At 41.4% G+C, this 26,602-nt stretch overlaps 1 protein-coding gene and 2 long non-coding RNA genes across 3 annotated transcripts; 1 reads left to right on the top strand and 2 right to left on the bottom strand.

Annotated features, from left to right (window-relative positions):
• On the bottom strand, nt 1-1,383 carry LOC134211830 (uncharacterized). The gene is made up of 3 exons (XR_009979112.1): nt 1,163-1,383; nt 591-688; nt 1-503 (listed from the first exon to the last, which is right to left on the bottom strand). It is a non-coding gene; the product is annotated as an uncharacterized LOC134211830 (long non-coding RNA).
• A 9,133-nt stretch (nt 1,384-10,516) lies between these two features.
• LOC134211825 (uncharacterized) lies at nt 10,517-11,758 on the bottom strand. The gene is made up of 3 exons (XR_009979110.1): nt 11,587-11,758; nt 10,927-11,527; nt 10,517-10,850 (listed from the first exon to the last, which is right to left on the bottom strand). It is a non-coding gene; the product is annotated as an uncharacterized LOC134211825 (long non-coding RNA).
• A 661-nt stretch (nt 11,759-12,419) lies between these two features.
• Nucleotides 12,420-15,567, top strand: LOC134211819 (TBC domain-containing protein kinase-like protein). Its single transcript, XM_062689101.1, has 4 exons — nt 12,420-13,668; nt 13,827-14,629; nt 14,693-14,964; nt 15,030-15,567. The coding sequence occupies exons 1-4, from the start codon at nt 12,596-12,598 to the stop codon at nt 15,492-15,494; spliced, it is 2,613 nt and encodes an 870-aa protein (XP_062545085.1). The 5' UTR covers nt 12,420-12,595; the 3' UTR covers nt 15,495-15,567.
• The last annotated feature ends 11,035 nt before the right edge of the window (nt 15,568-26,602 follow it).

Genomic DNA, 26,602 nt, shown 5'->3' with positions numbered 1-26,602 from the left:
ATAAAAAATATCATTAAAATATCATAAATTTTATTGTTACAACACCATTTAAAACATAGGTTTTACCATTGAATATAATGGAATTTTGACAATAAAATCACATGAGAAATAATGGTTTTCCACGATAAAATGAATGGTAAATGGGACTTTTACAATAAAAAAGGGGGGTTGTTATGTATCTTTACAATAAAAAAATCGAAAATTTTCCATATAAAAATCTGAGCAAAACAATTGATTTAACGGTTCTTCAATGGGATGATTTCGAGCAACAAAACAATAGAAAACATTGTGTTTTAAATGTTTTCAATTACTGTTTCTATTGTTTTACAATAGAAATACAGCAGGATTTAGAATACATTATACTCCAACATTACAATAAAAATACAATACAATTAATTGTTTTATAAATTATTTTATTTTTAATATAATTTCAGTTTAGTTCAAATTTAATTTTTACTCATTTTACCTCGCTTTGCTGTTACTTGGCCACGGGTACATAAACGCTGAAAGTAAATGAAAATGTAAATTATAAAAGAATGTTAGTTTTATTAGAAAAAGAACGTCGAGAAGAAAAGATAAAAAATACCTACCTCAGTATATCCCGTTGGTGAGATTGGCCAATGATAACCACTGAACGATCTTGAGTCAGTGAACGGCAAGCACCAATATTTCATCATAAGCTTCATTTCTGTAAAGGAACAAGGATACATGTTATCAGGTATGTCATCAGGTATTATGATGATACAATTTTTATTTATTTTTTGTTCGGGATGAACCACTGCGTCCATTATGTACATTGAACTTTTGTAGTATCAGATTACGATTACCGGTGGTAAATATAAGCCGTTTGCCAGCGCAGTATTCATTTTCAAAAATATCACTTTACCGGTCGCTACCAAACGCGCTGATAAAACAAAAGCGCAGCTGACAGGTGATCAATTTTACAGCGCGATCACGGCGCTGCTATTTGGTGAACTATCAAATGTCAAACGCCACCATGTCAAATGCCACCGGTACGGAATGCAGCCACCAAAATGATAACCGAAAATAGTGACCGATGCGAAAAATTAGACTAATCTAAAATGACAGCACGACGATGGTGATCAAAATACTCGCGCCCAGTAATGATGCTCTAACGCGTTCTAACACTTTATATACTTACCACGGTACAAAGCCCTAGTGATCTACCGTTGCCCAGCACCAGAAACTGTAATGAAAAAGACACTTTCTGCACCATACAGTTTCATTATTTTCATCTCTTCACTTATTATAAACAAAACTGTACACGCTCAAATGAATCTAGATATTCTCCGAGTAAAATGATGAGCAAAAGTTTTTGTTCCCTTTTATTTTTTTTTTTGAATTTAAACTTTCATTGCATAACATTTCTAGACCTGCAATATGAAAATATATTACTTGAGAATCGGTACATATAACATTTTCATTCATTTAATTAGCAAAGCTATTGTAATTTTATTGTTTTCAATTGTTATTTCATCAATATAATAAATCCATGAAATATTCCAAAAATATATTAATTCAATCACATTAGACGAATTTCCAGATTTCCAAACCGAATACTTTTATAATTTGTTTAGTTTCTGGATGAGCAATACTAAACATAAGCGAACAATAAAATTATAATAGAATGTATTGGTAACACTTAAATATATTGTTATTTGAATGTAAGTACAATAAAGATCTTTTACTATCGTGAACATTTTACAATAAGCATACAATAGTTTGTATTGTTTACCACGCAATCTATTGTATTTCAATGGGTTATGTCATACAAGTTACTGTATATTTTTATCCGGGTTTTCTTCAAAATGAAGAAGAAGACATGGTGCCCGATTTTCTGATGGCTTTGTACACTGAGCTGATTTACCATCTAAAATTTATGTGCAACGCACATGTATTTTTGCAATCAAGCTTTGCACATAAAATATATTGGTCGTACACATAAAAGTGGAAATTTTGGTACTCTTCGATTTTATGTGCAATGCATACAAAAAAGAAGTGCCTGGCCAAATGTAATTCATTTATCGGTTTCAATCAGCCCCGTGGCAAGAGATGCTTCTCAGCGTAGCGAACATCTTCGTGAATATGTCCAGCATACATTTTGAAAAGTACTTCTCCCGAATCGTGCCTTTACAAGCAACTGGATTTTATCCTAAATATTGTTGGCTACACTTTTTCAATTTGGTCAAAAATAATACCAGTTATTATGGGCATGTAAATATAATCCTAAAACATCTTTCAGCACACCATTTTATTTCATTTCATTTTCACTAATGAATGTTGTTCGATTTGCATCCCCGGACCATTTCAACTGTGATGCTCGTCACAGTATAAACAATAATAATATCTTTTGTTTGATTCGGAGCGGGAGAACAAGTTACGAAATATGATTTCGTGTAGCGTTTGATTTCACCTGTAGATTCCCTCCAATTCGTAAGTTTATTATATTTTATCATCAAATAACATAATTCCCATGGTCAATGATGTAAATCTTGCAAATTATTTTGAAAACAATTTTCAGATTTAACCAAAACAAATAGTAAACAAAACACATGATGTTTATTTACGTACAATAACAACGGACGGTAATGAGCTACCGTCCGTGAACATGGTGGCTATTGTCAAACCCCTTGTGATAGTATAGGACGCCAGGGGGGTGGTTTCAATGATTTATATGTGCTAAGACAATAATATTCAGATATCACCCACTCTTCGAACCCGATAATTAGCATTTTGATTCCCTACAATAGAAAGCCGAAAGGAGAACAAGTTTTTTTTTCTTATTTATTTCTGTACTAAAGAACTTTCGAACTATGTTCGGAAGAATCATTTTCCATATCTCATTAGTGGTCGGATAAAACATCGCCTGAATTACGCCGGTCGCTTCAGAATCGTTCTGCCGGCAGTACCTGGATATTGCAGTATTTTTATGAAGAAACCGAGGAAGAAACACAGTTTGGTTACTGCCGTGTCCGCCGTTCGTTTTTGCGTTTCATTCAGCCGGATTGGAAGAAGAATTCTGAGCAACACAGATTCCGCTGCGCAATACTACCGTCGAAAAACAGTTCCGATTGGGCTTACAGAGCAGACGCAATCTATATTGCTTAAAACACTTCCTCTAGCTCAGCTCTGAATGAAGCGCAGGAGACACGACGGATACGAGAACCGGTGAATCTTTTGGTGGCAACGATGCATTGTTGCTGAATAGTTGCCACTCCGAATGCGAATATGGATTTGCACGTAAATCCAGGGAAGTCCCAAAACAGATTCCACCTCCGTGTAGTTATTCATGTTTCTGTTTCTAGCTCCCATATTTGCTCTGCTCAGATTATGTTGTTTGCTGCGCAACTTTCATTCATGCTAAAACTAACAGAATCTTGTGGAACCATATTTTGTTTATTAAAATGGGGTTACTTACCATTGCAACCGAAAAAAGCATGCTGCAAACACCACCTTCGGATTCAATTTCACATTGGATGAAACACGAAAAGTTTTGGCTTTGAATCCAAGTCAAGCTTCTCCGCCATTTTCCATCTTCTCATGATTCTGATATATTTTCGATTTCATTGTGAGCTGTTGCATTTTATGTGCGAGATTAGATAGTATTTAACTATGTGTAGCTGCACATAAAATTTATCTGCAGAACAAATAAGATGTAAATAAATATCCTTTATATTATATTTTCTTTGTCATTAGATACAAATGCGAGTTTGTAGAATTCAAATGCTGCACATAGAACCATATAAAGGTAGACATACTCATTTCTATGTGCTCAACGCACATAAAATTTAATGGAAAATTGATCTCAGTGTACCGGACATTTCGGTCTATGTATTCGTCAATGGTAGACGTTCGATAACTGCAAGTCATTTAACTGCAATTCGATAGTTGCAACAGTTTTGCAGTTATCGGACAGCTAAACTTCAAACTGATGTCAAACTCAATGACAGCTGCATTATAGTGCACATTTAGATGCACTTTTATTGCATCTGACGTCGATTGACAGCCGTTTGACGTCTAGAATGCGTTGCAGATATTGAACGGCATTCGTTAACTGAAACGTAAACATGTTGCAGTTATCGAACGGCTACTGTATATGGAAACGTAGGTTCGGAGCTGGTCGTTTTTGTCCTTTGTCCAAGCCTGACAAATGGTATCGCCTAACTTGCTTCCGTACTTGCGCTGCAAAGTGGCCCTCGCTTCACTCTGTGTATCTCCATATGTATAAGGGTGACGTTGGGACCTATTCTTGAAAGCTAACCAATCGGAACATCTCGCATGCATTGGTGACGTTCTCCGATGGCCTTCTCGGTGGTTATTGGGGGCCTGCAGATGGTCCTACACTCCTACGTGGTCCTACTTTAGCTAGGAAGAGAAACTTGGTGCACTCTCTAACCTGGTGTCGAATGACTCCAAAAAAGAACATCACATCGGTATCGATATCGCGGTCAGAGCTATACGAACTCTTAAACGCATCTGACGACGTTGAGCGTTTACCTGCAATTAGATCATTGGGGTCAGTTATTTACCGATTTCCCACAAATAAGAAATGTTATGACCTTACCTCATAATAATGTACACGTAAAAAAATAACCTTATATGTTATGGCAAAAAACCATTCGAAAATACTTATACTCTTCATTATGCCACCTAATGAGTGATCCCATATCAAAAAGCTAATAACATTCATAAGTTAATGTAAAGTATAAGTTTCCGAATGTATGTGACTAATGCGATGTATAAGTTTTTTCTTATACATGTCATTAAGCGCTTGCTTTGGCAAAAAAGTATTAGAAATATTAATAATAAACAACATTAAATTTTTTTACGTGTAGTAAATCGTAAATGCCTCTTCCTGAAAAGCATCACAATCAAAGACTGATTTCTCAGCAAGGGGTGTCTCACAGCTATCGATCGCAACGAATTTCAATTGAAATAAAGTCGATTTTATTCGATTTCGCAATGGTACTGTTTGATCATTATTGCAACACACCTTCCACTGGTTTGAAACTAGGTTTGACAGAACTTATCTGGTAGTTTTCATCCAAGCAGGTATTGGTATTTCGCGTTACCAATGACATTATTTTAGTTGTTTATTCTCTAGTTTATTCTCTAGTCAACAGAAAAAAATGGCGAAGTTTCCAATTAGTTAGGTGTTTATATTTCTTTATTCAAAGTCTATTTCTCATTTTAGACATAATTGGACTTGACAATATCGTCATGGATTACAAGCTGAAGGAACCCTGTTATGGATTACAACCTGAATAACAATTATTTACAATAGGATATTTGAAATACATGAATGTTTAAGGAAAGCTCAAGAACATTAAAATAACTCGCAAATATTATTCACAAAAAAGCAAGCAAACAGTGTTTTCTATTTTGTTATATTTAACTTTTTAAAAACTAAGCCATTGTATTCCATCCCTGTGATTTATTATTCTTACTATTTTTGGACTTTTGGTGGCATAACTACGCACAACCTTCTCATTTGGAATCCTGTTAAAAAATCCTCTTTCGAAATATCCTGTTCTGTTTCTCATGTGCAATCCTTTGAATGTCTTGTATGGACTGAACCGCGAATTTTCAAAAGGCATATCAAAGTTTTCGGACATCTGGCTCTTAGTTCCAGAGCATCGGTTAGGATTATTTTACTTCTAAATCACTTAGTACCTACTGACCAAGGGCATGCACACCAAATTTTTTTCCCCGAAAATCAGCATAATTTTGCTGAATTTTGCCGAGCTGAATGATCAGCAAACATTTCAGCAAAAACAAATTACTGAAAATGTCAGTAAGCTGAACTGTCATTACTTTTGACAACTATCTACTGAATATTCAGCAAATTCAAAAAGTTTACTGAATATTCAGTTGGTTTGACCAATGCAGGATTTGACAGCATTATGCTGATCACATCCAGCAAATTGGATCAAACTGCTGATATTATCAGTATTTTAACCACGAATGAATTGTTTAAAAAATAAAATTTGTTTTTTTTTTCTTTTTCATGATTTTTTATTTGTCTGGTAATAAAAAGGAAATAAACCAGAAGAATTAATAATCATCTTATGGTGTCTAACATTGAATAACTTTTTTTCTGGCATGGTCCAAATGGCATGACGCGATGTCCTCTTCAATTTGTTTTAATTGCCTGTAAATATTTAAAATTGAATTCTAATTTGATTGATGATAATATGTGATAATATGGTTCACTTATTAAAATATATGCAATGTGCTTCACTAGTTTAAAAATATGCTATACTTACAGGATTAATGTTGGAAAATATGGAATACGAGGTAACAACAAATATTAAACCTTTGAAAGCTAAACTCAAAATGGGTGCTTTTTTAAGAATGACAGTTGATGGGATATGCTGAAAAATCAGTAGATTGGAAAAATTTGCTGATTTTTAGTAAATACAAATTAAATTACTGACATTCAGTAAACTTCAAAATTGCTGGTTGCTTTTCAGCAATGAACTTTGCTGAAAAACTTTTTAAGAAATTGGTGTGTGGAAATGTCTATCTTGGAAGGCAATCCTTTAGTAGAGAGACTTTCAGAAGCGCAGCTTCGGTAATTTATTGTATTGTATTGGATAAGTATTCAAACATCAACTCAGTTAGACTGAACTGTTAAGAATACAATCACGAGCAAGATCTGTTAAATTATACAAAACCCAAGACAAAATCCAATTTTGTTAAAGCCGATAACAGCTAAAATCGATGTAAGGTAGGTTCGAAACAAATACGATTCCGGGACACTCAGGTATTCAAACTAATTCATTTTATCGATTAAAAGTTATTAGTAATAAATAACGAACCTAAAAGTACGAATTGTTTCATTTGAAACACTGAATGCTGATTGATTTACATCAGACCCCCATATTTTCCTAGCTGTTTTCGAGTAAACAAAATATGTAAATGAAACATGTTTACATTCACTGTCAATATTCGATTTGACAGTGGTGTATTTGTTGCGTTGCTAAAATCATCAAATGCGCTTTCAGTCAGTTTCGATTTAAATCGAAATAAAGTTGCTTTGATTACTTGATTGATTTTCAGCAGATATATTCAATCTAATCTATGTGAGACGCCCCTTGTTTCTCAGTCTTTGTCACAATCATAAGATATTGACTACCATACGTGCCCAAAATGCAGTCGTACCCTCGTATGCCACCGATATTTGTTCCTTTTATATTGATACAATTTTGACCGAACAGTTTCTGTAAGCAATACAGATTCGATTCTAGTGGATCCCTGAAAGGTTTTCTCCGGCCGCCTTGCGATTTATGTTGACGCATTGTCGATGATACCGAATTTATTTCGAACAATTCTGGTGGGGTATACAGTATGCTGGTGTGGGTGGAGATACTCTCGGCGCAGACAGACGTTCAAGTTCGACTCACTAACGTGTGTAAAAAACATGGCCGTCGGATTGCCAAGTAGCAATAGGCGAAGAGATGGCGCCACATGTCAAAAAGGCAAACCCGGCAAACGTTATTTGCCGTTTTGTTTTGATTTTTTAATTCGTCAAAATATTTTAGTTTCTTGATCGTATATCTGGTCGATGGGACTCTTAATAAAAATGCATGATCACGCACACACGCACTGTTGAAAAATGAATCGAAAAATGCACAGCACACCAGAGATGATATTTGTTACTCAGGAGGGGTTATTTCATTTCTGATTTTTAATTATTTTCCATGTCCTACTTGACTGGACTTCTCGTTGCAATGAAAAAATGTACGATTTTCGTCCAGGAACATATTTTGTATCACAATCGCAAAAAAAAAACACGCATGTGAAAGGATCTAGGTAAAAGAGCCAACGCGAAAGATCTTAAAAGATGGTAACAGCATACACGCAGCTTCACAATTTCTTTACTATATCGTGGCAAGAACTGCAAGTAAAGTGATTCGCTTAGCTACATTGTTAGTCGTTCAGATAGAAATGATTTTTGCGGCCGTGCGGGGAGATCTTTGTTGAGTGTTTCTGTTTTGCTTTCATGGTTCTGTAGGTGGCAAACGTGGGTGAGATAGAAAGCGATCGGTATAAAACGTCAGTTTTCATGTAGCAATAAGTTGTATAGGCGGCGCTAGCGTGCTATGCAATTCCAACGTATTTAGATTTGAAAATTTACACAAGAAAATCGAACTCAAATGTATGAGCTTAAACGTCTGTCTGCGCTCTCGGGTTTACTTGATGTCATCTGATGTGTATGATCGGTGACGAGATTATTTTATGGGCAGGTGTTCAGCAGCTTCTCATCTGTGGCCTCTATACTCCGCCCGCTGCCGCATCCGTCGGATCTGCTGGATTTGAACATCAACAATTAAGATATTAGCACAGACAAACAGACGTAACAGCTACACGTAAAAAAATTTAATGTTGTTTATTATTAATATTTCTAATACTTTTTTGCCAAAGCAGGCGCTAAATGACATGTATGAGAAAAAACTTATACATCGCATTAGTCACATACATTCGGAAACTTATACTTTTCATTAACTTATGAATGTTATTAACTTTTTGATATGGGATCATTCATTAGGTGGCATAATGAAGAGTATAAGTATTTTCGAATGGTTTTTTGCCATAACATATAAGGTTATTTTTTTACGTGTAGAACATTTTGTTTCAAAATCTATCGCCCAGTTACTTTACCACCACCTCACGTGCATGTTGCACGAAATAAAGTTTAGTACAACAATGTCAACAGAAGGCGCTAGTGTGAGATGTCAAATATAAAGGTATACGATGCGCGCGCCTCTGGATGTGAAACTCGCAAACAGTTGAAATCAAAACGACCGTTGAGGTCATGGTCGATGAGAATTTCATCAGTGTTACGTCTGTTTGTCTGTGATATTAGGATCAGAAATCGAAACAATATTGTCAGCGTAGCACCAAGTTAGAATTCGGAAGTCGGGACTTCCGAACCGAACTTTCTTCCGAAGTTTTATTTGTCAAACTAATTGATGCGTTGTTTAGCGCATCTTTAGGCGAATCCAGCGCACTACTTCCGAAGTTGGGAAAGTTGCCTGTATCTGGAGAAAAATTCTAACTTCGGTATAAAAAGCGGTATGAATTTATTCCGGATACACAATAATAAGCGAACCGCTTTAGAATTCTATCCCAGCATTTTTAGACCAACTTCTCACCTGTATCTGATAATGATTTTTTTTTCCAAAACCGCGGAAATGAATTATAATTATTTGTAAATTTGCTAATTTGTAAAAAAAAGTGGTCGGCCGGGATGCAAAAAAATGAATACAATGACGTTAATATTTTCCAGTGGATGAACACATGAAATGACATATTGCTCCATAAGTTTACCTTATGAATTTCATTCATAAGAAAACACATTGGGATTCATAAGGCAAATGTATGGAATAAATACTAACCATTATGAATTTCATAGAAGCCTTATGAAACGAATATGAAATGAACTTTTAGTGTTTCATAAGGCATAACTTATGAATTTCTATATTTTATTCACGCCAGTGCATGCAAATATAAACAAAAACGAAAAACTTGTTTTTCGGCAACAAAATCTAATTTCATTCCTATTTTTGTAGTGCAACTCTGCCATCTGAAAACGTTATCACTTTTGCGAGCGAAAAATTTGCTAGTGCTGCACTAGCAAGCGCAATTTCGTTTCTGCGAGTTGAATTTTTTTAACGCTTAGCAGTCACACAGTGCAAGCGAGCGTTTGCTTACGAGTTGTGATTTGTTTGCATGCAATCACTTTCAGTGTAGTCAGACAGCCAAATTTTTGACAGTTGTCACTTTCTGCGAGCAAAATGCTCGTTGCGAGTGATTTGCTTGCAACGTCTGACGGCACCTTATGAAAAATATCGCAAATTTTAACTAGGCATCAGGTGAAAATGAAAATTTTCATTTTGATTCAGTGTGCAGCGATAAAAAAAATCACTCTGTGATAGTGTTGGTAAAATCTGCTTGGAGACCTCAATTCCCTTATAAAGGTGCCCTCAGACGTTGCAAGCAAATCACTCGCAACGAGCATTTTGCTCGCAGAAAGTGACAACTGTCAAAAATTTGCCTGTCTGACTACACTGAAAGTGATTGCATGCAAACAAATGACAACTCGTAAGTAAACGCTCGCTTGCAATGTGTGACTGCTAAGCGTTAAAAATTTTCAACTCGCCGAAACGAAATTGCGCTTGCTACACGCTTAGTTCAGTTCACCTAAATATGGGTGAACAATACCCATAATCTCGAAAAAGTGCACATACCTATTTATGGGTGAAGTGTCGTTTACCCATATTTGAGTACATGTGGTTAATGGAAATAATGGTAATATTTACTTATTTATGGGTACTCTATTATAGGTAGAATTTACTTAAATTTGGGTGATATTTTTGTTTTTAAAATCGTATTGGATAAAAATTTTATTTTTATTTATGAATAAATAGATAATATTTTATTCGTAACAGGTAATATACATATTAAGCAAAATAGTCTATTCATCTATGTATATAAAATTACATTTTCATTAAATAGTTTGAACCAACTTTTCATCTTATGTGATGCTGGATGCTATTACCAGCAGCAGAACCTGAAGGCAGTAACCCGGATGCACCGAAACATCCCTGTCCAGAAGCTTCCTATCAGCATGGTGAAGTCGAAGGTGAGTTGTGTCAATCGCAGCAAATGCCGGAAGACAAAATAAAAGCATCAACTACTGATGAGGACGTTTGACGGCATGCCATTCTGAACTGATGGTAGCTTGCTAGATGGTAACTGTGCCAGATGATCAGATACGATGTTGTATCAATCAATTAAATGGTTGCCACTGACCGCAATGAAATCTGGAAAATATTGGTCCCGTTTAAATCCTAAATAGTTCCATCAAACTTTACAGTTTTTATTAATGATTGAACCTACCTAATCGAATCAAAAATCTGCAATCCGGAGATTATTTTAGTAGCAGTAGCTGCTACCACACTGCATTGGATATCAACAAAACAAATTTGTTCCTGGTACAAATCAGCATCCCCTTCCGTGCTCACATTCCGTTTCCCTATTGGCGCTCCTCTATTTTGAACGGAATCCATCTAGATTTTTCATCTTACCGTCCAGTAAATAAATTCAATTGGAGCTTTCAGCAACTGCCGGCCTCGGGGCAGCTGTTTGGTGTCGTTATTTTCACTCGTACAACAGTGGTCATCCAAATTATATTTCGTGAAATATCGAATTTGGGACATGTCGAATGAGAACTTCAGCTATATAGCTCCGGGACATGCCGAGAACTCCCAATAGCAAAACCGAGTCGGTTGCTGGAGGATTGATAAATTCCGACTGGTGACCTCTTATGTACATATTAAGCTGTTTCGGATCAGCATCTCGCAGCGGTGAGCAGAAGTTCTGCACCGGTGGTTCAGGAATCAGCTTATATTTGTTCCTATGTGGTGTGAGATCGTGGATCGTCACCTGCAAGGAGGTCGATATGGTGCTGCTGATCGAAGCTGGAAAAGAAAGTTGCAACCTAAAAGTTGTGTATATGGCAAATCAATATTTATTATCAGAATATAGCAAAATAGTTACCTCACTGGATCCGGAACTTAAATGGTTATCGACGTGGACATCATAAAGGATAAAAAATGGGAAAACTTTTAAAACTTCCAATAACCGCGACATTGATGCGGAGACAAACAGTTTGAATCTGAGAGTTTGAATTTGTTTATGATTATTTTTTCACCCATATATGGGTAAATGAAATTACTCAAATATAGGTAAAGTCGGTTTCTTTGGAATATCAGTAAATTTTACTGATTTTTTAGGTAAGTTTTACTAATAATATTGGTATAATTGAATTTACCCATATTTGAGTGAATGAAGTACCCATAAATAGGTAAACCAATCTAAGCGTGTAGTGCAGCACTAGCAAATTTTTCGCTCGCAAAAGTGAAAACGTTTTCAGGTTGCAGTATTGCACTGCAAAAATAGGAATGAAATTAGATTTTGTGGCCGAAAAACAAGTTTTTCGTTTTTGTTTATATTTGCATGAGAGTAAATCTGTCATTTGCTTAAAGTAAAAAACTGCTACGTGTGACTGCAATTGCGAGTGCTCTCAGAAATCATTCGCTCGCACGAGTGATTTGCTTGCAACGTCTGACGGAGCCTTGGTTATTTTTTTACGTGTGGAATGCTGGATTTTTAACCACAATGTAATTTTCAGTGTATCTGTTGACCTCTTTGCCAAACCCATAAAAAAAAGTTGAGCTGTCAAAATTTCTCTTATCAGTTTGAATATTAGTGCTGTCCAATGAGCAGCTCGAAGTAGCTCGAAGTTGTTCCTGTCACGCTCATGCCCGTTTGTTGACAAAAAAGAACGAGCAGGACGGGAACAACTTCGAGCTACTTCGAGCTGCTCATTGGACAGCATTATTTATAAACAGTGCAATATTTTACTGTCCTGATAGCACCAAGTTCTGATAAAAAAGGGGTGTTTCCAACTTTTATCGGTGTCCATTTCCTCCATAGTTTACTTATACAGATTTCCTCAATTGTTTGCTCGGAAATTTCTATCTTCCCTTGATTTAGTGCGGTGGTTATGCGCATAACAACGTCACCGAGTGAGCAGCACCGCGAGCAAAACCGTAGCAGTAGCGTTTTCTGTCGTGGCAATTCGCTGCCGTCGTCGGGCGTGGCTAGCGGAATGGCCCCGGCCAAGCTAAACTACCGGATTTCGGTGTCGACGTTCTTTGCCAAATCGCATCCCAGTGACGAGTGCTGCGGAAGCAACGGGCTCCCGTTGACACCGAACTCGATTGGAATTTACGGCCGGTCACAGCTGTTGAGAAGCGAGGCACTGAAGCACGAAAATTTGTGCGAGTACTTGGATGTCGTGCGAGGAAAGCACGAAAGGACGATTATCGTGCAGGAGTACGCAGGGTGTCCACTGACGGAGACGTTCATCGGGGAGAACAACAAGCAGGAAGTGCTGTTGAGGATTGGATATCAGATGCTGAGGGCATTGAGCCATTTGAACGAGAAGGGGTTGATGTGTCGGAATTTGGAACCGGTTAACATCTTGATCAGTAGGGACTTTTGCGTGAAATTGTACAACTATGGTCTGTACTATATGACTTACGGGGGGAAATATGTTTCATTTCCTATTGGAAATGTGAAATATCATGGCCCGGAAGTGCTGCTGGGTTCGCAGGAAAATATCAAAAGTGATATTTGGTCTGTAGGAATAATCCTGGCGGAATTGGCTTTAGGGTGTAAACTGTGGGAGAATTTGAAAGTATCCCAGATTACAAGAAAAGTATTGAGCTTGCTGAACACAAGCAATGTGTTTGAGAAGTTGGCTCGAGAACATAAAAAGGAAGAGCAATTCGAATCATTGGATGCGTCTCTGCGGCGGGTTATCGAGGCGTGTTTGTCTGTTTCCATAGCAAGGCGTCCATCGTCAGTTGAGCTCCTGGGGGATGAGGCGTTTGATTTCTTAAGAGAGGAAAGCTTTACGGCCCCGGACCCGGTAGGGATGACTCTCTTGGAGAAGCATTGCGGAAGTCTGGCGGAGATTTACTACCTCTGGCAGTTGGCCGGTGGCGATGTGCAGCAGGAATTGAAAAAGGAAGGGTTGATTAAAAGCGAAGCCCCGATTTTGTCATTACCGAAGTAAGTTTTTACAGCTCATCAATTGTTTTTTTTTATCACTACATTTTTGAATATCACATATTTGGGGAGAAATAATATGGAAATAATATTTGTTCTGTCCTTATTGTAATTCACTTAATATGTGATGACGAATCATTTTAATTTCGCTTGCATTTCAGCTTGATTCTCTTGAACGGAAAATCGATATCACCACCGAAGAGTCAAAGTTTCCTACATGACAGCCGAATCATCTTTCTCAACTTCAACACACTGCTGGAACGATTCTCGAAAATCCCCGAAGAGGACTATCTTCCATTAATCTACACTACCAACTCTTATCTGGAATCTCCTATCTTCAAAACAGATCTCCCGCTGGTGATTCGGGAGCGTGACACTGTGTATCAGTTCCATCGTATTATGCTTCTCAAAACTCTACTCCACGGCTATCCTTATACTCACGACCTACTGAAAAGCTTCGCCAGCAAGGACATCCCACCACCTTTCCGCGGTCACGTGTGGGCTTGCCTGCTGGGGGTGGTGGAAAATGGTCTTTACGAACAGCTGGACAAATGCAGCCCAACGCTGACGGATCGGCAAATCGAAGTGGACATTCCACGCTGTCACCAATATAATGAGCTGCTTTCGTCCCAGGAAGGGCACACCAAATTGAAACGGCTGCTGAAGGCGTGGGTTACGGCCCATCCGCAGTACGTCTATTGGCAAGGGCTGGATTCCCTGACTGCACCTTTTCTGTATTTGAATTTCAACAACGAAGAGCGAGCCTTTCTCAGCCTTTACAAGTTCATACCGAAGTATTTGCATCTGTTCTTCCTGAAGGACAATTCGTCCATCATCAAAGAATATCTGGTCAAGTTTTTTCAGTTGATATTCTTCCACGAACCAGTGCTGGCCAAGCACCTGCACGGAATCAACTTCATACCGGAGTTGTACGCAATACCGTGGTTCTTGACGATGTTCAGTCGTAAGTATCAAATCGTTCTTCCATTGTGATATTTATTTTGACATGTTCCGTGATATTCCGCAGATGTATTTCCACTGCATAAAATATTCCACCTGTGGGATAAATTGATTCTCGGTGACCACTCGTACCCGCTGTTTATTGGCATAGCCATCCTAAAGCAATTGAAGAGCACTCTCCTCAAGTCGGGCTTCAACGAGTGCATCCTTTTATTCAGCGACCTGCCGGACATTGTAATGGAAACGTGCGTCAACGATTCCGAAGCGATGTACCAGTTCACGCCGAAAAGCATTACCTACCGGAAGTATGCCCTAAATGATGATCCTCCCAACGATTTTGTAAGTTTGTTTTGAAACCCTAACATTTGTACTTGCAAATTATTCTTTTATTTTTGATTTTCTAGGACCTGAAATACACAGACGACGACCACCGGGAGGTCCAGGCGGAACTGTACCCCCGCATCAGCAAGTACGATCTGATACGGCTCATGCGCGACCGACCGGCCAGCGTGGTGGTGCTCGATCTGCGAACCAATCTGGAACACAAACGAGTGGCGATCGAAAACAGCGTCAACATTCCGTTCAGTTCGGTCTCGCTGAAGGAGCCCCGCCTGGACGCCCTCAGCGTTCCAAAGCTGGAAGCATTCCTCCGCCGGAAGGTGGTAGTCATCGTGAGTCCATCGCACGAGAATGCTCTGCTGTTTGCGCAGTTTTTGGTGGACTGCCAGGTGTCGCGCGTTTGCGTCCTGAATCGGGGCTTCGAGTTCCTGTACCGCATCGATGATAAATTAATGATGCAGACGTTCGACTATATTAATACGCTGGCCAAGAATGTTCCGAATATTGCTGATTTTGTTGAAAAATCTTAGGCAGTTTATTTTCTATTCCATGTTTGACGTGATACTATTTATATGTTATATAGCAACTACTTATCTACCACAACTATTGATTTTTAATTTAATTGTGATATACACAAGAAGTCACGGCAAATGCTGGGTAAAGCGTACCATTGGTACTTCGCGTACCTGAAGGAATAAAATAGACCCCATCTCGCGGTCCTTAGCCTCTTACCCAGCAACTCCTATCCCTACCTCCCCGCGGTGCTGGCCGGGATACGAGCAACCTTAGGGAAGATCGGGTAACCAACCCCGGTGGGAACTATGGTCGTATGCTGACAGGGAAGGGGGGGTTTGCTCCTCTCCGGAGGTGCAAATCTTATTGAGCGTCTGTTCTCCATGTTAGGGGCGGCTGATCATCGTCCGAGTGCCAGCGAGGGACTCTAAGTGAAACTGTGCACCATGGTCCACCGGAAATAAGGAGGAATGGTCCTCCGAAAATTTAGGGGGTTTGGTGTCAGGCCCTGCAAGCCAGCCTTTAAAAAATCATAAGCAACGAACAATCAACAAGAGAGTACGGACCGGAACCATCGGCGAAGACCACTGCGACGAAAAGGGACTAGCGATTGGAAACTCGGTTCGTGGAACTGCAAATCTCTCAACTTCATCGGGAGCACATTAGAGATGGTCGGGTTTCACATTTTGTAAACCAGAACCCGACCCGAACCCGATTTAGACATTACTTTCAAACCCGGACCCGACCCGAACCCGGAATGAAAAACCTTATCAAACCCGAACCCGACCCGTACCCGAGAATTTTTGCAGTTTTAAACCCGAACTGGACCCGTACTATTTTTTTTGGCGAAAAACTCAAACTAGTTAGTTTATATTTCTTTTCACACTCAAAAGGGTATAGGCCCAAACAACGAATAAGCCTCAAATTTATCAGAAACGAATAAAAAAGTATTCAATACTTAATTTCTCAAACTCGAACCCGACCCAGACCCGACATTGTTCTAATTTTCCAAACCCGAACCCGACATTGTTCTAATTTTCCAAACCCGAACCCGACATTGTTCTAATTTTCCAAACCCGAACCCGACCCGAACCCGTCGGGTTCGGGTTCGGGTCGGGTTTCGGGTTTGAAAACCCGAAACCCGACCATCTCTAGAGCACACGCATACTCGCCGATGTGCTCAAGGACCGTGGATTCGGCATCGTAGCGCTGCAGGAGGTTTGTTGGAAGGGATCAATGGTGCGAACGATTAGAGGTAAGCATACCATCTACCAGAGCTGCGGCAACACACACGAGCTGGGAACAGCCTTCATAGTGATGGGCTATATGCAAAGGCGCGTGATCGGGTGGTGGCCGATCAATGAAAGAATGTGCAGGTTGAGGATCAAAGGCCGGTTCTTCAACTTCAGCATAATAAACGTCCATAGCCCACACTCCGGAAGCACTGATGATGATAAGGACGCATTCTACGCGCAGCTGGAACGTGAGTACGACAGCTGCCCAAGCCACGACGTCAAAATCATCATAGGAGATTTGAACGCTCAGGTTGGCCAAGAGGAGGAGTTTAGACCGACTATTGGAAAGTTCAGCGCTCACCGGCTGACGAACGAAAACGGCCTACGACTAATTGATTTCGCCTGGCCATTCGCAGCACCTACTTCCAACACAGCCTCCCGTATCGGTACACCTGGAGATCACCACTGCAGACAGAATCACAAATCGACCACGTTCTGATTGATGGACGGCACTTCTCCGACATTATCGACGTCAGGACATATCGTGGCGCTAACATCGACTCTGACCACTATCTGGTGATGGTTAAACTGCGCCCAAAACTATCCGTCATCAACAATGTTCAGTACCGACGACCGCCGCGGTACGACCTAGAGCGACTGAAGCAACCTGATGTCGCCACTGCATACGCGCAGCATCTCGAGACAGCGTTGCCGGAAGAGGGTGAGCTCGATGGGGCCCCTCTTGAGGACTGCTGGAGCCCCCACTTTGAGGGAAGTTAAGGATGCCATTTAACAGCTAAAGACCAATTAAGCAGCTGGTAAGGATGGTATCGGAGCTGAGCTCATCAAGATGGGCCCGGAAAAGCTGGCCACTTGCCTGCACAAACTGATAGTCAGAATAGTATAGACCGCGTAAAGCTATGGAAAATTATGGACGAGAACAGCTTCCCTGGGAAGCTTACCAGACTGATCAAAGCAACGGTGGATGGTGTGCAAAACTGTGTGAAGATTTCGGGCGAACACTCCAGCGCCGGGGACTAAGACAAGGTGATGGACTTTCGTGCCTGTTGTTCAACATTGCGCTAGAAGGTGTCATGCGGAGAGCCGGGTGTAACCGCCGGGGTACGATTTTCAACAGATCCAGTCAATTTATTTGTTTCGCGGATGACATGGACATTGTCGGCCGAACATTTGCAAAGGTGGCAGAACTGTACACCGGCCTAAACCGGGAAACAGCAAAAGTTGGACTGGTGGTGAATGTGTCAAAGACAAAGTACATGCTTGTGGGCGGAACCGAGCGCGACAGGGTCCGCCTGGGAAGCAGTTTTACGATAGACGGGGATACCTTCGAGGTGGTCGAGGAATTCGTCTCCCTCGGATTCTTGCTAACGGCTGACAACAACGTTAGTCGTGAAATACGAAGCTGCATCATCTGTGGAAGTCGGGCCTATTACGGCTCCAGAAGAAACTGCGGTCGAAAAAGATTCGCCACCGCACCAAATGCGTCATGTACAAGGCGCTTTTTTTTTTTCCTTGTCGGGTATATTTTATTACTGCGACCATTTTTTTGATCTATTGTAATATATTCCCCTTTTTTTCTTGCTATGTCATTATGGCGTATCGCTATTGGAAGTGATCGTCATTGTTTGACTAACAGCTTCTCCCCAACACGGCTCAGCTTTTCGAATGAAATGCACCACCGAATTGGGATTTGTTCTACCAAGCTCAAGTGGTTCTATAAGCCCCTTGGTGAAGAACTTTTGTCTTGTTCGAAAAATTGCCGGACAACGGCATAACAGATGCTCCGAATCTTCTTTTTCTATGTCGCAGAAGCGACATAGATCATTCTGAAGTTTCCTATAAGCTTCAAATGATATCGACTCGGACAATGACCTGTAATGAGACCCGTATAAGTGCTTAGGTCTCTTTTAGATAATTCTAAGATGTTGCGAGTCATGGAAACATTCGGAGTGATAAAACGTTTCGATTGCCTGGCATTAGTTGCGTTCCTAAAATTGGTTTCTATTTTCATAGATTCCCATACCTTCAGCTCCATACGAAGAGAAGAAGTTGGTAAGCTGCAAAAGGTTCCGGTCATGTAAACCGACTTGATGATCCGAGTCGCGCCAGCATATCGGCTTACCGTTACCATCTATTCCACAGTGTCCTGGAACCCAATATAGATTAACTTGGTTCCGACAAGACAATTTTGGAGGGACTGAATGCATTCCCAAACTTGTTTTGAAGTGCATGTTGCCGACTTCAGAGCATTCAAAGCTGCTTGGCTGTCGGACATTATGCATATATTTGAGTGTCTGTAGTTCCTACGCAAACATATTACAGAACACTCTAGAATTGCGTGAACTTCCGCTTGGAATACGGATGGCCAACTTCCCATGGGAATCGATATGTCTATCCCAGGGCCAGTAACTCCTGCTCCCACATGGTTGTTCAATTTTGAACCGTCAGTATAAAACGTAATTGATCCTGAACGAAGTGTTGGTCCTCCATTCAACCATGTATTGCGCCCAGGATCAATTACTTTGAATAGTCTATTGAAATTGTATTTTTCTCCATCCAGTCCTCATTGTTTATTACTAGGGAGTTTATACTGAAGTTTTTAGAATGCTAAGATGACCCTTAAGGTCACCTCCTAAGAGGTTTTCGGATCTTCTGATCCTCAAGGCAATCTTTTCAGCTTCTAATTGTACAATTTGATGCAGAGGAAGCATGTACAGTAAAGCATTTAGTGCACTCGATGGTGTACTGCTCATTGCACCTGTAATTGAGATAGTCGCTAATCGTTGAAGTTTTTCGAGCTTCATCTGAGCACTCTTCTCTTTCGTCTTTGGCCACCAGACCAACGAACCATAGGTAATTCTTGGTTTTACTATAGCTGAATATATCCAATGGATCATTTTCGGCTTAAGTCCCCATTTCCTACCAAAAGTTCGTTTACTAATCCATAGAGCATTTGTCGCTTTATTAATGGCGTGTTCTAAATGCATGTTCCAGTTAAGTTTGCTATCAAGAACTACGCCAAGGAATTTGACTGTATTTGAAAGTTCCAATCGTGTACCTTTCAATATCATGTTGTTTAGTGAGAATTTCCTCCTACGCGTGAAGGGCACAATAGTGGTTTTGGACGGATTTACACTCAATCCTTCTCTATCGCACCATGTGGAGACATAGTTTAAAGCAGTTTGCATTCTGTTGGCGATAATGTCATTGTATTTGCCTCGTACTATTATGACAATATCGTCAGCGAAACCAATTACTTCGAAGCCCTGGGCTATAAGATATTTGAGAAGATCATCTACTATTAAAGACCACAGTAAAGGTGATAATACGCCTCCTTGTGGGCACCCTTTGATTGCTCTAACACTAATGTGAGAGTTTCCAAGGTTAGTTGATATTTCTCTTTTTGTTAACATTTCTTTAATCCAATCTACAATGCATTTATCGAAGCCACGATTTGACATTGCCTTTTTTATGGAATTATGAGAAGTGTTGTCAAAAGCTCCCTCTATATCTAAGAAAGCAGCAAGGGAAATTTCTTTTGCTTCAAAAGATTTTTCTAATTTTGTAACAACTGCATGTAATGCGGTTACTGATGACTTACCTTCCTGATAAGCGAATTGGTGTTTGCTTAACGGTAGTTGGGTTAAATATGATGACTTGATATGTTCATCTATTATTTTTTCCATTGTTTTCAGTAGAACGGAGGACAAGCTTATAGGCCTAAAGGATTTTGGTGAGGTTTTATCCTTGTTATTTGCCTTGGAGATAAATGTCACCCGTACTTGTCGCCAAACTGATGGAATGTAGCTCAACGATAAACTTGCTTGAAACAGCTTTGTGAGGATAGGTATTAAAATTGCCTTACCTTTTTGCAGTAGTACAGGAAAAATTCCATCACTACCCGGTGATTTGAAAGGTTCAAAGGAATCTATTGCCCATTCAACCTTTCTTTCAGTAAAAATTTGTGTGGCCAGAATACGTGCATCGTTCCTGGATCTTTCTAGCTCAGTTATTTCGTTCACTGTTCCATGAATCTGATGGCTGATTTCAATGATTTCAGTTCCTATTGCATTCGCATTTAGGTCTTCATTTGAACTGATAATAGACCCCGGAAAATGAGTGTTCATCATCAATTCTAAAGTTTCACTCACAGATGTAGTGAATAAGCCGTTATCTTTTTTTAAAGTACCGAGTCCATTAGAATGATCTTTGGCTAGGATTTTTTGCAACCTGGCAGCTGCTGGAGTATTTTCTATGTTTTCACATGTATGCCTCCAATGTATCCTTTTAGATCGCCTAATCTCTCGGTTGTAATCGGTGAGGGATTGTTTGTATTGTTCCCACTGTTGTGTTCGCTTAGCCCGGTTGAAAAGTTTTCGGGTTCTTTTGCGCAGTTTTTGTAGTCTGTTGTTCCACCATGGTATGTCTCTATTTGTAGAGCGTAACTTAAGGGTACAACTTTCATTAAAAGATTTTTGGATTAGCCTAGAAAGCTGGTTTGAGCTTTTCTCAAGTTCATCCCAAGAGTTTAAGTTAGATACAAATATATTTTTTTCGGCATCTAACTTAGAATTATATAGCTCCCAATCAGTTTTTCTGGGATCTTTGATATATTGTGTGAGTTGTTTTCCAGCCTCATACTCAAAAATGATATGTTTATGATCTGACAAGGATTCTTCACTTGAAACATGCCAGTTATTTATATTGTCCGAAATGAATGGACTACACAGCGTTAAGTCAAGAACTTCCTGCCTTACTGCGTTCATGAATGTTGGAGCATCTCCTCTATTACATATATCTATTTCATTTTTAGAAATGTAATCCAAAAGGTACTCACCTCTGTTGTTGATGTCCGTGCTGGCCCATACGGTATGATGAGCATTGGCATCACAGCCAATTATGAACGACTTGTTTTGTTTCTTACAATAAGAAACGAAAGCTGCTACTTCTGGTGGAGGTACATCGCCCACGTCGCCGGGAAACTATGCTGAAGCAACATATATTACCGTTGTCCCATGGGCTGTTGGCACCTCCATCATGACCGCAGCAATATCTCTTTTGATGAATTCTGTAATTGGAATTATGTTTATTCTTCCGTTCACTAAAATGGCAGCTCTTGGTGCAAGTTGCCCTTCATAGTAAATTAGCTTACTGAAATTTGTAGTTATTCCAAGTATCCTACTATTTATTGCCCATGGCTCCTGGATGAATGCGACATCCAGTTTGCTCTCCGTGAACCTTTTGCAAAGTACGGCTGCGTGATGGAGGTTCACTTGAATGAACTTGATATTTTTATTGAAGGTCCTTTTTTTGTTTACCGCTTGCATGGGGATTTAGTATCTCCCTGTCTTTGGTTTCGCGGCCTCCTTTAATTGGATGTTTGTCTACTTGGACTTTAATGTCTCGGTACATCGACTTAATCCGTTTGTTTGACGTTCGAGGCTCGCTCTGCTTATGAACGTCGGTGCTTGTAGTGTGGCCAGAAGCATTATGGTTTGTTTATAAGACCGGTTGTCCTCCACGGACATGAAACATGGACAATGCTCGAGGAGGACTTGCAAGCACTCGGAGTATTCGAGAGACGGGTGCTTAGGACCATCTTTGGCGGTGTGCAAGAAGACGGTGTGTGGCGGCGAAGAATGAACCATGAGCTCGCCCAACTCTACGGCGAACCCAGTATCCAGAAGGTAGCTAAAGCCGGAAGGGTACGATGGGCAGGACATGTTGCAAGAATGCCGGACAGCAACCCTGCAAAGATGATGTTCGCTTCCGATCCGGCAGGTACGAGACGGCGTGGAGCGCAGCGAGCGAGATGGGCAGACCAGGTGCAGAACGACTTGGCGAGCGTGGGGCGTATCCGAGGATGTAGAGATGCGGCCTCCTTATAGATTAGGGAGCGTCCACAAATTACGTAACGCTTTGAGGGGGGAGAGGGGGTTGGTCAAAGTGTGACGATCCATACAAAATTTTCAGACGTTTCATACAAAAAGTGTGACATAGGAGGGGTGGGGGGGGGGTGTGTTGAAAATGCCCAATTTTTGCGTTACGTAATTTATGGATCTTCCCTTAGTTAAAAGTTTGTCGTCCTTATAGTATATGATATAATTGTTATTCCACCGCCACCAACGATTATTATTTATTTATTCAGACTAAGGCCGAAGCGGCCTGTGCGGTATATAAGAGTCTTCTCCATTCGGCTCGGTCCATGGCTACCCGTCGCCAGCCACGCAGTCTACGGAGGGTCCGCAAGTCATCTTCCACCTGATCGATCCACCTTGCCCGCTGCGCACCTCGCCTTTTTGTACCCGTCGGATCGTTGTCGAGAACCATTTTCACCGGGTTATTGTCCGATATTCTGGCTACGTGCCCGGCCCACCGCAGTCGTCCGATTTTCGCGGTGTGAACGATGGATGGTTCTCCCAACAGCTGATGCAACTCGTGGTTCATTCGCCTCCTCCACGTACCGTCCGCCATCTGCACCCCACCATAGATGGTACACAGCACTTTCCTTTCGAAAACTCCGAGTGCGCGTTGGTCCTCCACGAGCATCGTCCAGGTCTCGTGTCCGTAGAGGACTACCGGTCTAATGAGCGTTTTGTAGATTGTCAGTTTGGTACGGCGGCGAACTCTATTCGATCGGAGCGTCTTGCGGAGTCCAAAGTATGTACGATTTCCAGCCACTATACGTCTCCGAATTTCTCTGCTGGTATCATTTTCGGCAGTCACCAGTGAGCCCAAGTACACAAATTCTTCTACCACCTCGATTTCGTCACCACCGATGCCAACTCGCGGTGGGTGGCTCACATTGTCTTCTCTTGAACCTCTTCCTATCATGTACTTCGTCTTCGACGTGTTGATGACTAGTCCGATCCGCTTGGCTTCCCTCTTCAGTCTGATGTAGGCTTCCTCCATCTTCTCAAAGTTTCGTGCCATAATATCTATGTCGTCGGCGAAGCCAAATAATTGGACGGACTTATTGAAAATTGTACCACTCGTGTTAATCCTTGCTCTTCGTATTACCCCTTCCAAAGCGATGTTGAATAGCAGACACGAAAGACCATCACCTTGCCGTAACCCTCTGCGGGTTTCGAAGGGACTCGAGAATGTCCCTGAAACTCGAACTACGCACATCACCCGATCCATCGTGGCTTTGATCAACCGTGTCAGTTTATCCGGAAATCCGTTTTCGTGCATAAGTTGCCATAGCTGGTCCCGATCGATTGTATCATATGCGGCTTTGAAGTCGATGAATAGATGATGTGTGGGCACGTTGTATTCGCGGCACTTCTGCAGTACTTGGCGAATGGCGAACACCTGGTCCGTGGTGGAGCGTTCGCCCATAAAACCCGCCTGGTACTGCCCCACGAACTCCCTTGCAATTGGTGCTAGTCGACGGCATAAAATTTGGGAGAGTACCTTGTAGGCGGCGTTTAGCAATGTGATTGCGCGGTAGTTGCTGCAATCCAGCTTATCGCCCTTTTTGTAGATGGGACACCTTCCATCCACTCCTGCGGCAAAACTTCTTCCTCCCAAATCTTGGTAATGACCCAGTGCAGCGCTCTAGCCAGTGCCTCACCACCGTGTTTAAATAGCTCTTCTGGTAGTTGGTCAACCCCAGGGGCTTTGTTGTTCTTCAGCCGGCCATTCTCCTCCTGGATTTCTTGGAGATCCGGAGCCGGTAGAATTATGTCCTGCGCGCGTTCCCCCAGGTCCATCACCATACCGCCATCTTCGTCTGCCACATCGCCATTCAGGTGCTCTTTGTAGTGCTGCCGCCACCTTTGGATCACCTCACGCTCGTTCGTAAGAAGGTTCCCGTTCCCGTTGTCCTTACACATATCGGGCTGTGGCACGTGGCCCTTACGTGAACGGTTCAACTTCTCATAGAACTTTCGTGTGTTATTAGCGCGGTACAGTTGCTCCGTCTCTTCACGGTCTCGATTTTCCTGCTGACGCTTTTTTCTCCGGAAAATCGAGTTTTGTCTGTTCCGCGCCTGTTTATATCGTGCCTCGTTCGCCCTCGTGCGGTGTTGCAGCAATCTCGCCCATGCTGCATTCTTCTCTTCTACTAACTGCTCACATTCGCCGTCATACCAGTCGTTTCTCTGATCCGGGGGCACCGTGCCAAGTGCAGCGGTTGCGGTGCTACCAATGGCGGATCGAATATCTCTCCAGCCATCTTCAAGAGACGCTGCGCCTAACTGCTCTTCCGTTGGGAGTGCCACTTCCAGCTGCTGCGCGTATTCTTGGGCTAGTCTACCGTCTTGTAGCCGCCCAATATTAAGCCGTGGCGTCCGACTTCGGCGCGTGTTGTACACCGTCGAGAGTTTTGAGCGCAGGCATACTGCAACGAGGTAGTGGTCGGATCCAATATTCGCACTGCGGTAAGTGCGGACGTTCGTGATGTCGGAGAAGAATTTACCGTCGATTAGAACGTGGTCGATTTGGTTTTCCGTTTCTTGGTTAGGTGATCTCCATGTGGCCTTGTGGATATTTTTGGAAAGAAGGTGCTTCGGACTACCATTCCGCGGGAGGCTGCGAAGTTTATGCATCGTTGGCCGTTGTCATTCGATACGGTGTGCAGACTATCCGGTCCGATGACCGGTCTATACATTTCCTCCCTTCCTACCTGCGCGTTCATGTCACCGATGACGATTTTGACGTCCCGCAGTGGGCATCCATCGTATGTCTGCTCCAGCTGCGCATAGAACGCTTCTTTCTCGTCGTCGGATCTCCCTTCGTGTGGGCAGTGCACGTTGATGATGCTATAGTTGAAGAAACGGCCTTTAATCCTCAGCTTGCACATCCTTGCGTTGATTGGCTGCCACCCAATCACGCGTTGGCGCAAACGATTAGCATCATCAAACTCCAAAAGAGTTCAGACGGGTCTACTACGAAAGGCCGAATCACGAATAGCCGCGCGCTCGCTCCGGTCCACACAACCTCGCACGAAGGCGTAGGCGAGTACGGTGAAAACACATCCAGTGAATGGAGAACTTCATCCAAACCTGCAAAGCCCTTCGACAAGCAGGTCGTCATCAGCAAGGTGTGTCCTGCATGTGGAGCGAGAAATCATCAGAAAACAGGATGTGCAACCTTCAAGAGACTTTCGTTGGACGATCGCTGGAAAGTATTTAGTAAAGCAAAATAAACTCTGTCGTCGCTGTCTTAGGGCCGATGTCCACGTAGCGGTTTTGAACTTGGGTGCACGCAGTGTCAACGCAATTGCGGTAGGAAGTAGCCAACATCAAATAGAATCATGTACACGCACTTGCGTTAACGCGGCGTCGACACGCGTCTCATTTGCGGCGAGAGTTACCGCAAAGTCACCGCAATTCCCCACAGGAACGCTGCGTGCACGCGAGTATTTTTTTGACATTTCTCTATTCTTTTTCTTTCCAACAAGATTTTCTAATGGGAAAATCTGTGATGTGAAAGAATCTGGGACGGGACTTGCAAAGAGGAAAAAATGTAACTTCATCTGCAACCAGCAAGCGCTGTCACGAATTGTCAGATGCAACCAGCACCTTTTTGTGTGAAAGTATTGGTATCCCTCAAAAGGTATTCCGAATGATTTTGTTTTACGAGTACTTTTTCACTTTGGAAAGTATTCTAGAATAGCCGGACAGCTTAATATTGCACAGTTATGAATACGTGTTTTATTCCCGATAGGAAAATCTCTTTGAAAATAAGATTATAAATCCGTAAATTGCAAACACTTTTATTGCGCTCAGAAGATTCTACCCGGGATTTAGGTGAAACACTTAAGGAAACAGTTGAGAATCGATGATCAACTGTGATGAAAAGAAGAACAAGTGTCAAAACAAGGAAAAAGAAGCCGTCTTTGCAGGTCTCGTCTCAGGAAAGAA

This window comes from Armigeres subalbatus, chromosome 1 (assembly GCF_024139115.2).
Source record: "Armigeres subalbatus isolate Guangzhou_Male chromosome 1, GZ_Asu_2, whole genome shotgun sequence".
Lineage (NCBI taxonomy): Eukaryota > Metazoa > Arthropoda > Insecta > Diptera > Culicidae > Armigeres > Armigeres subalbatus.
The sequence above is the reverse complement of the archived record's forward strand: the minus strand, read 5'-3'. Positions and strand labels throughout refer to the sequence as shown.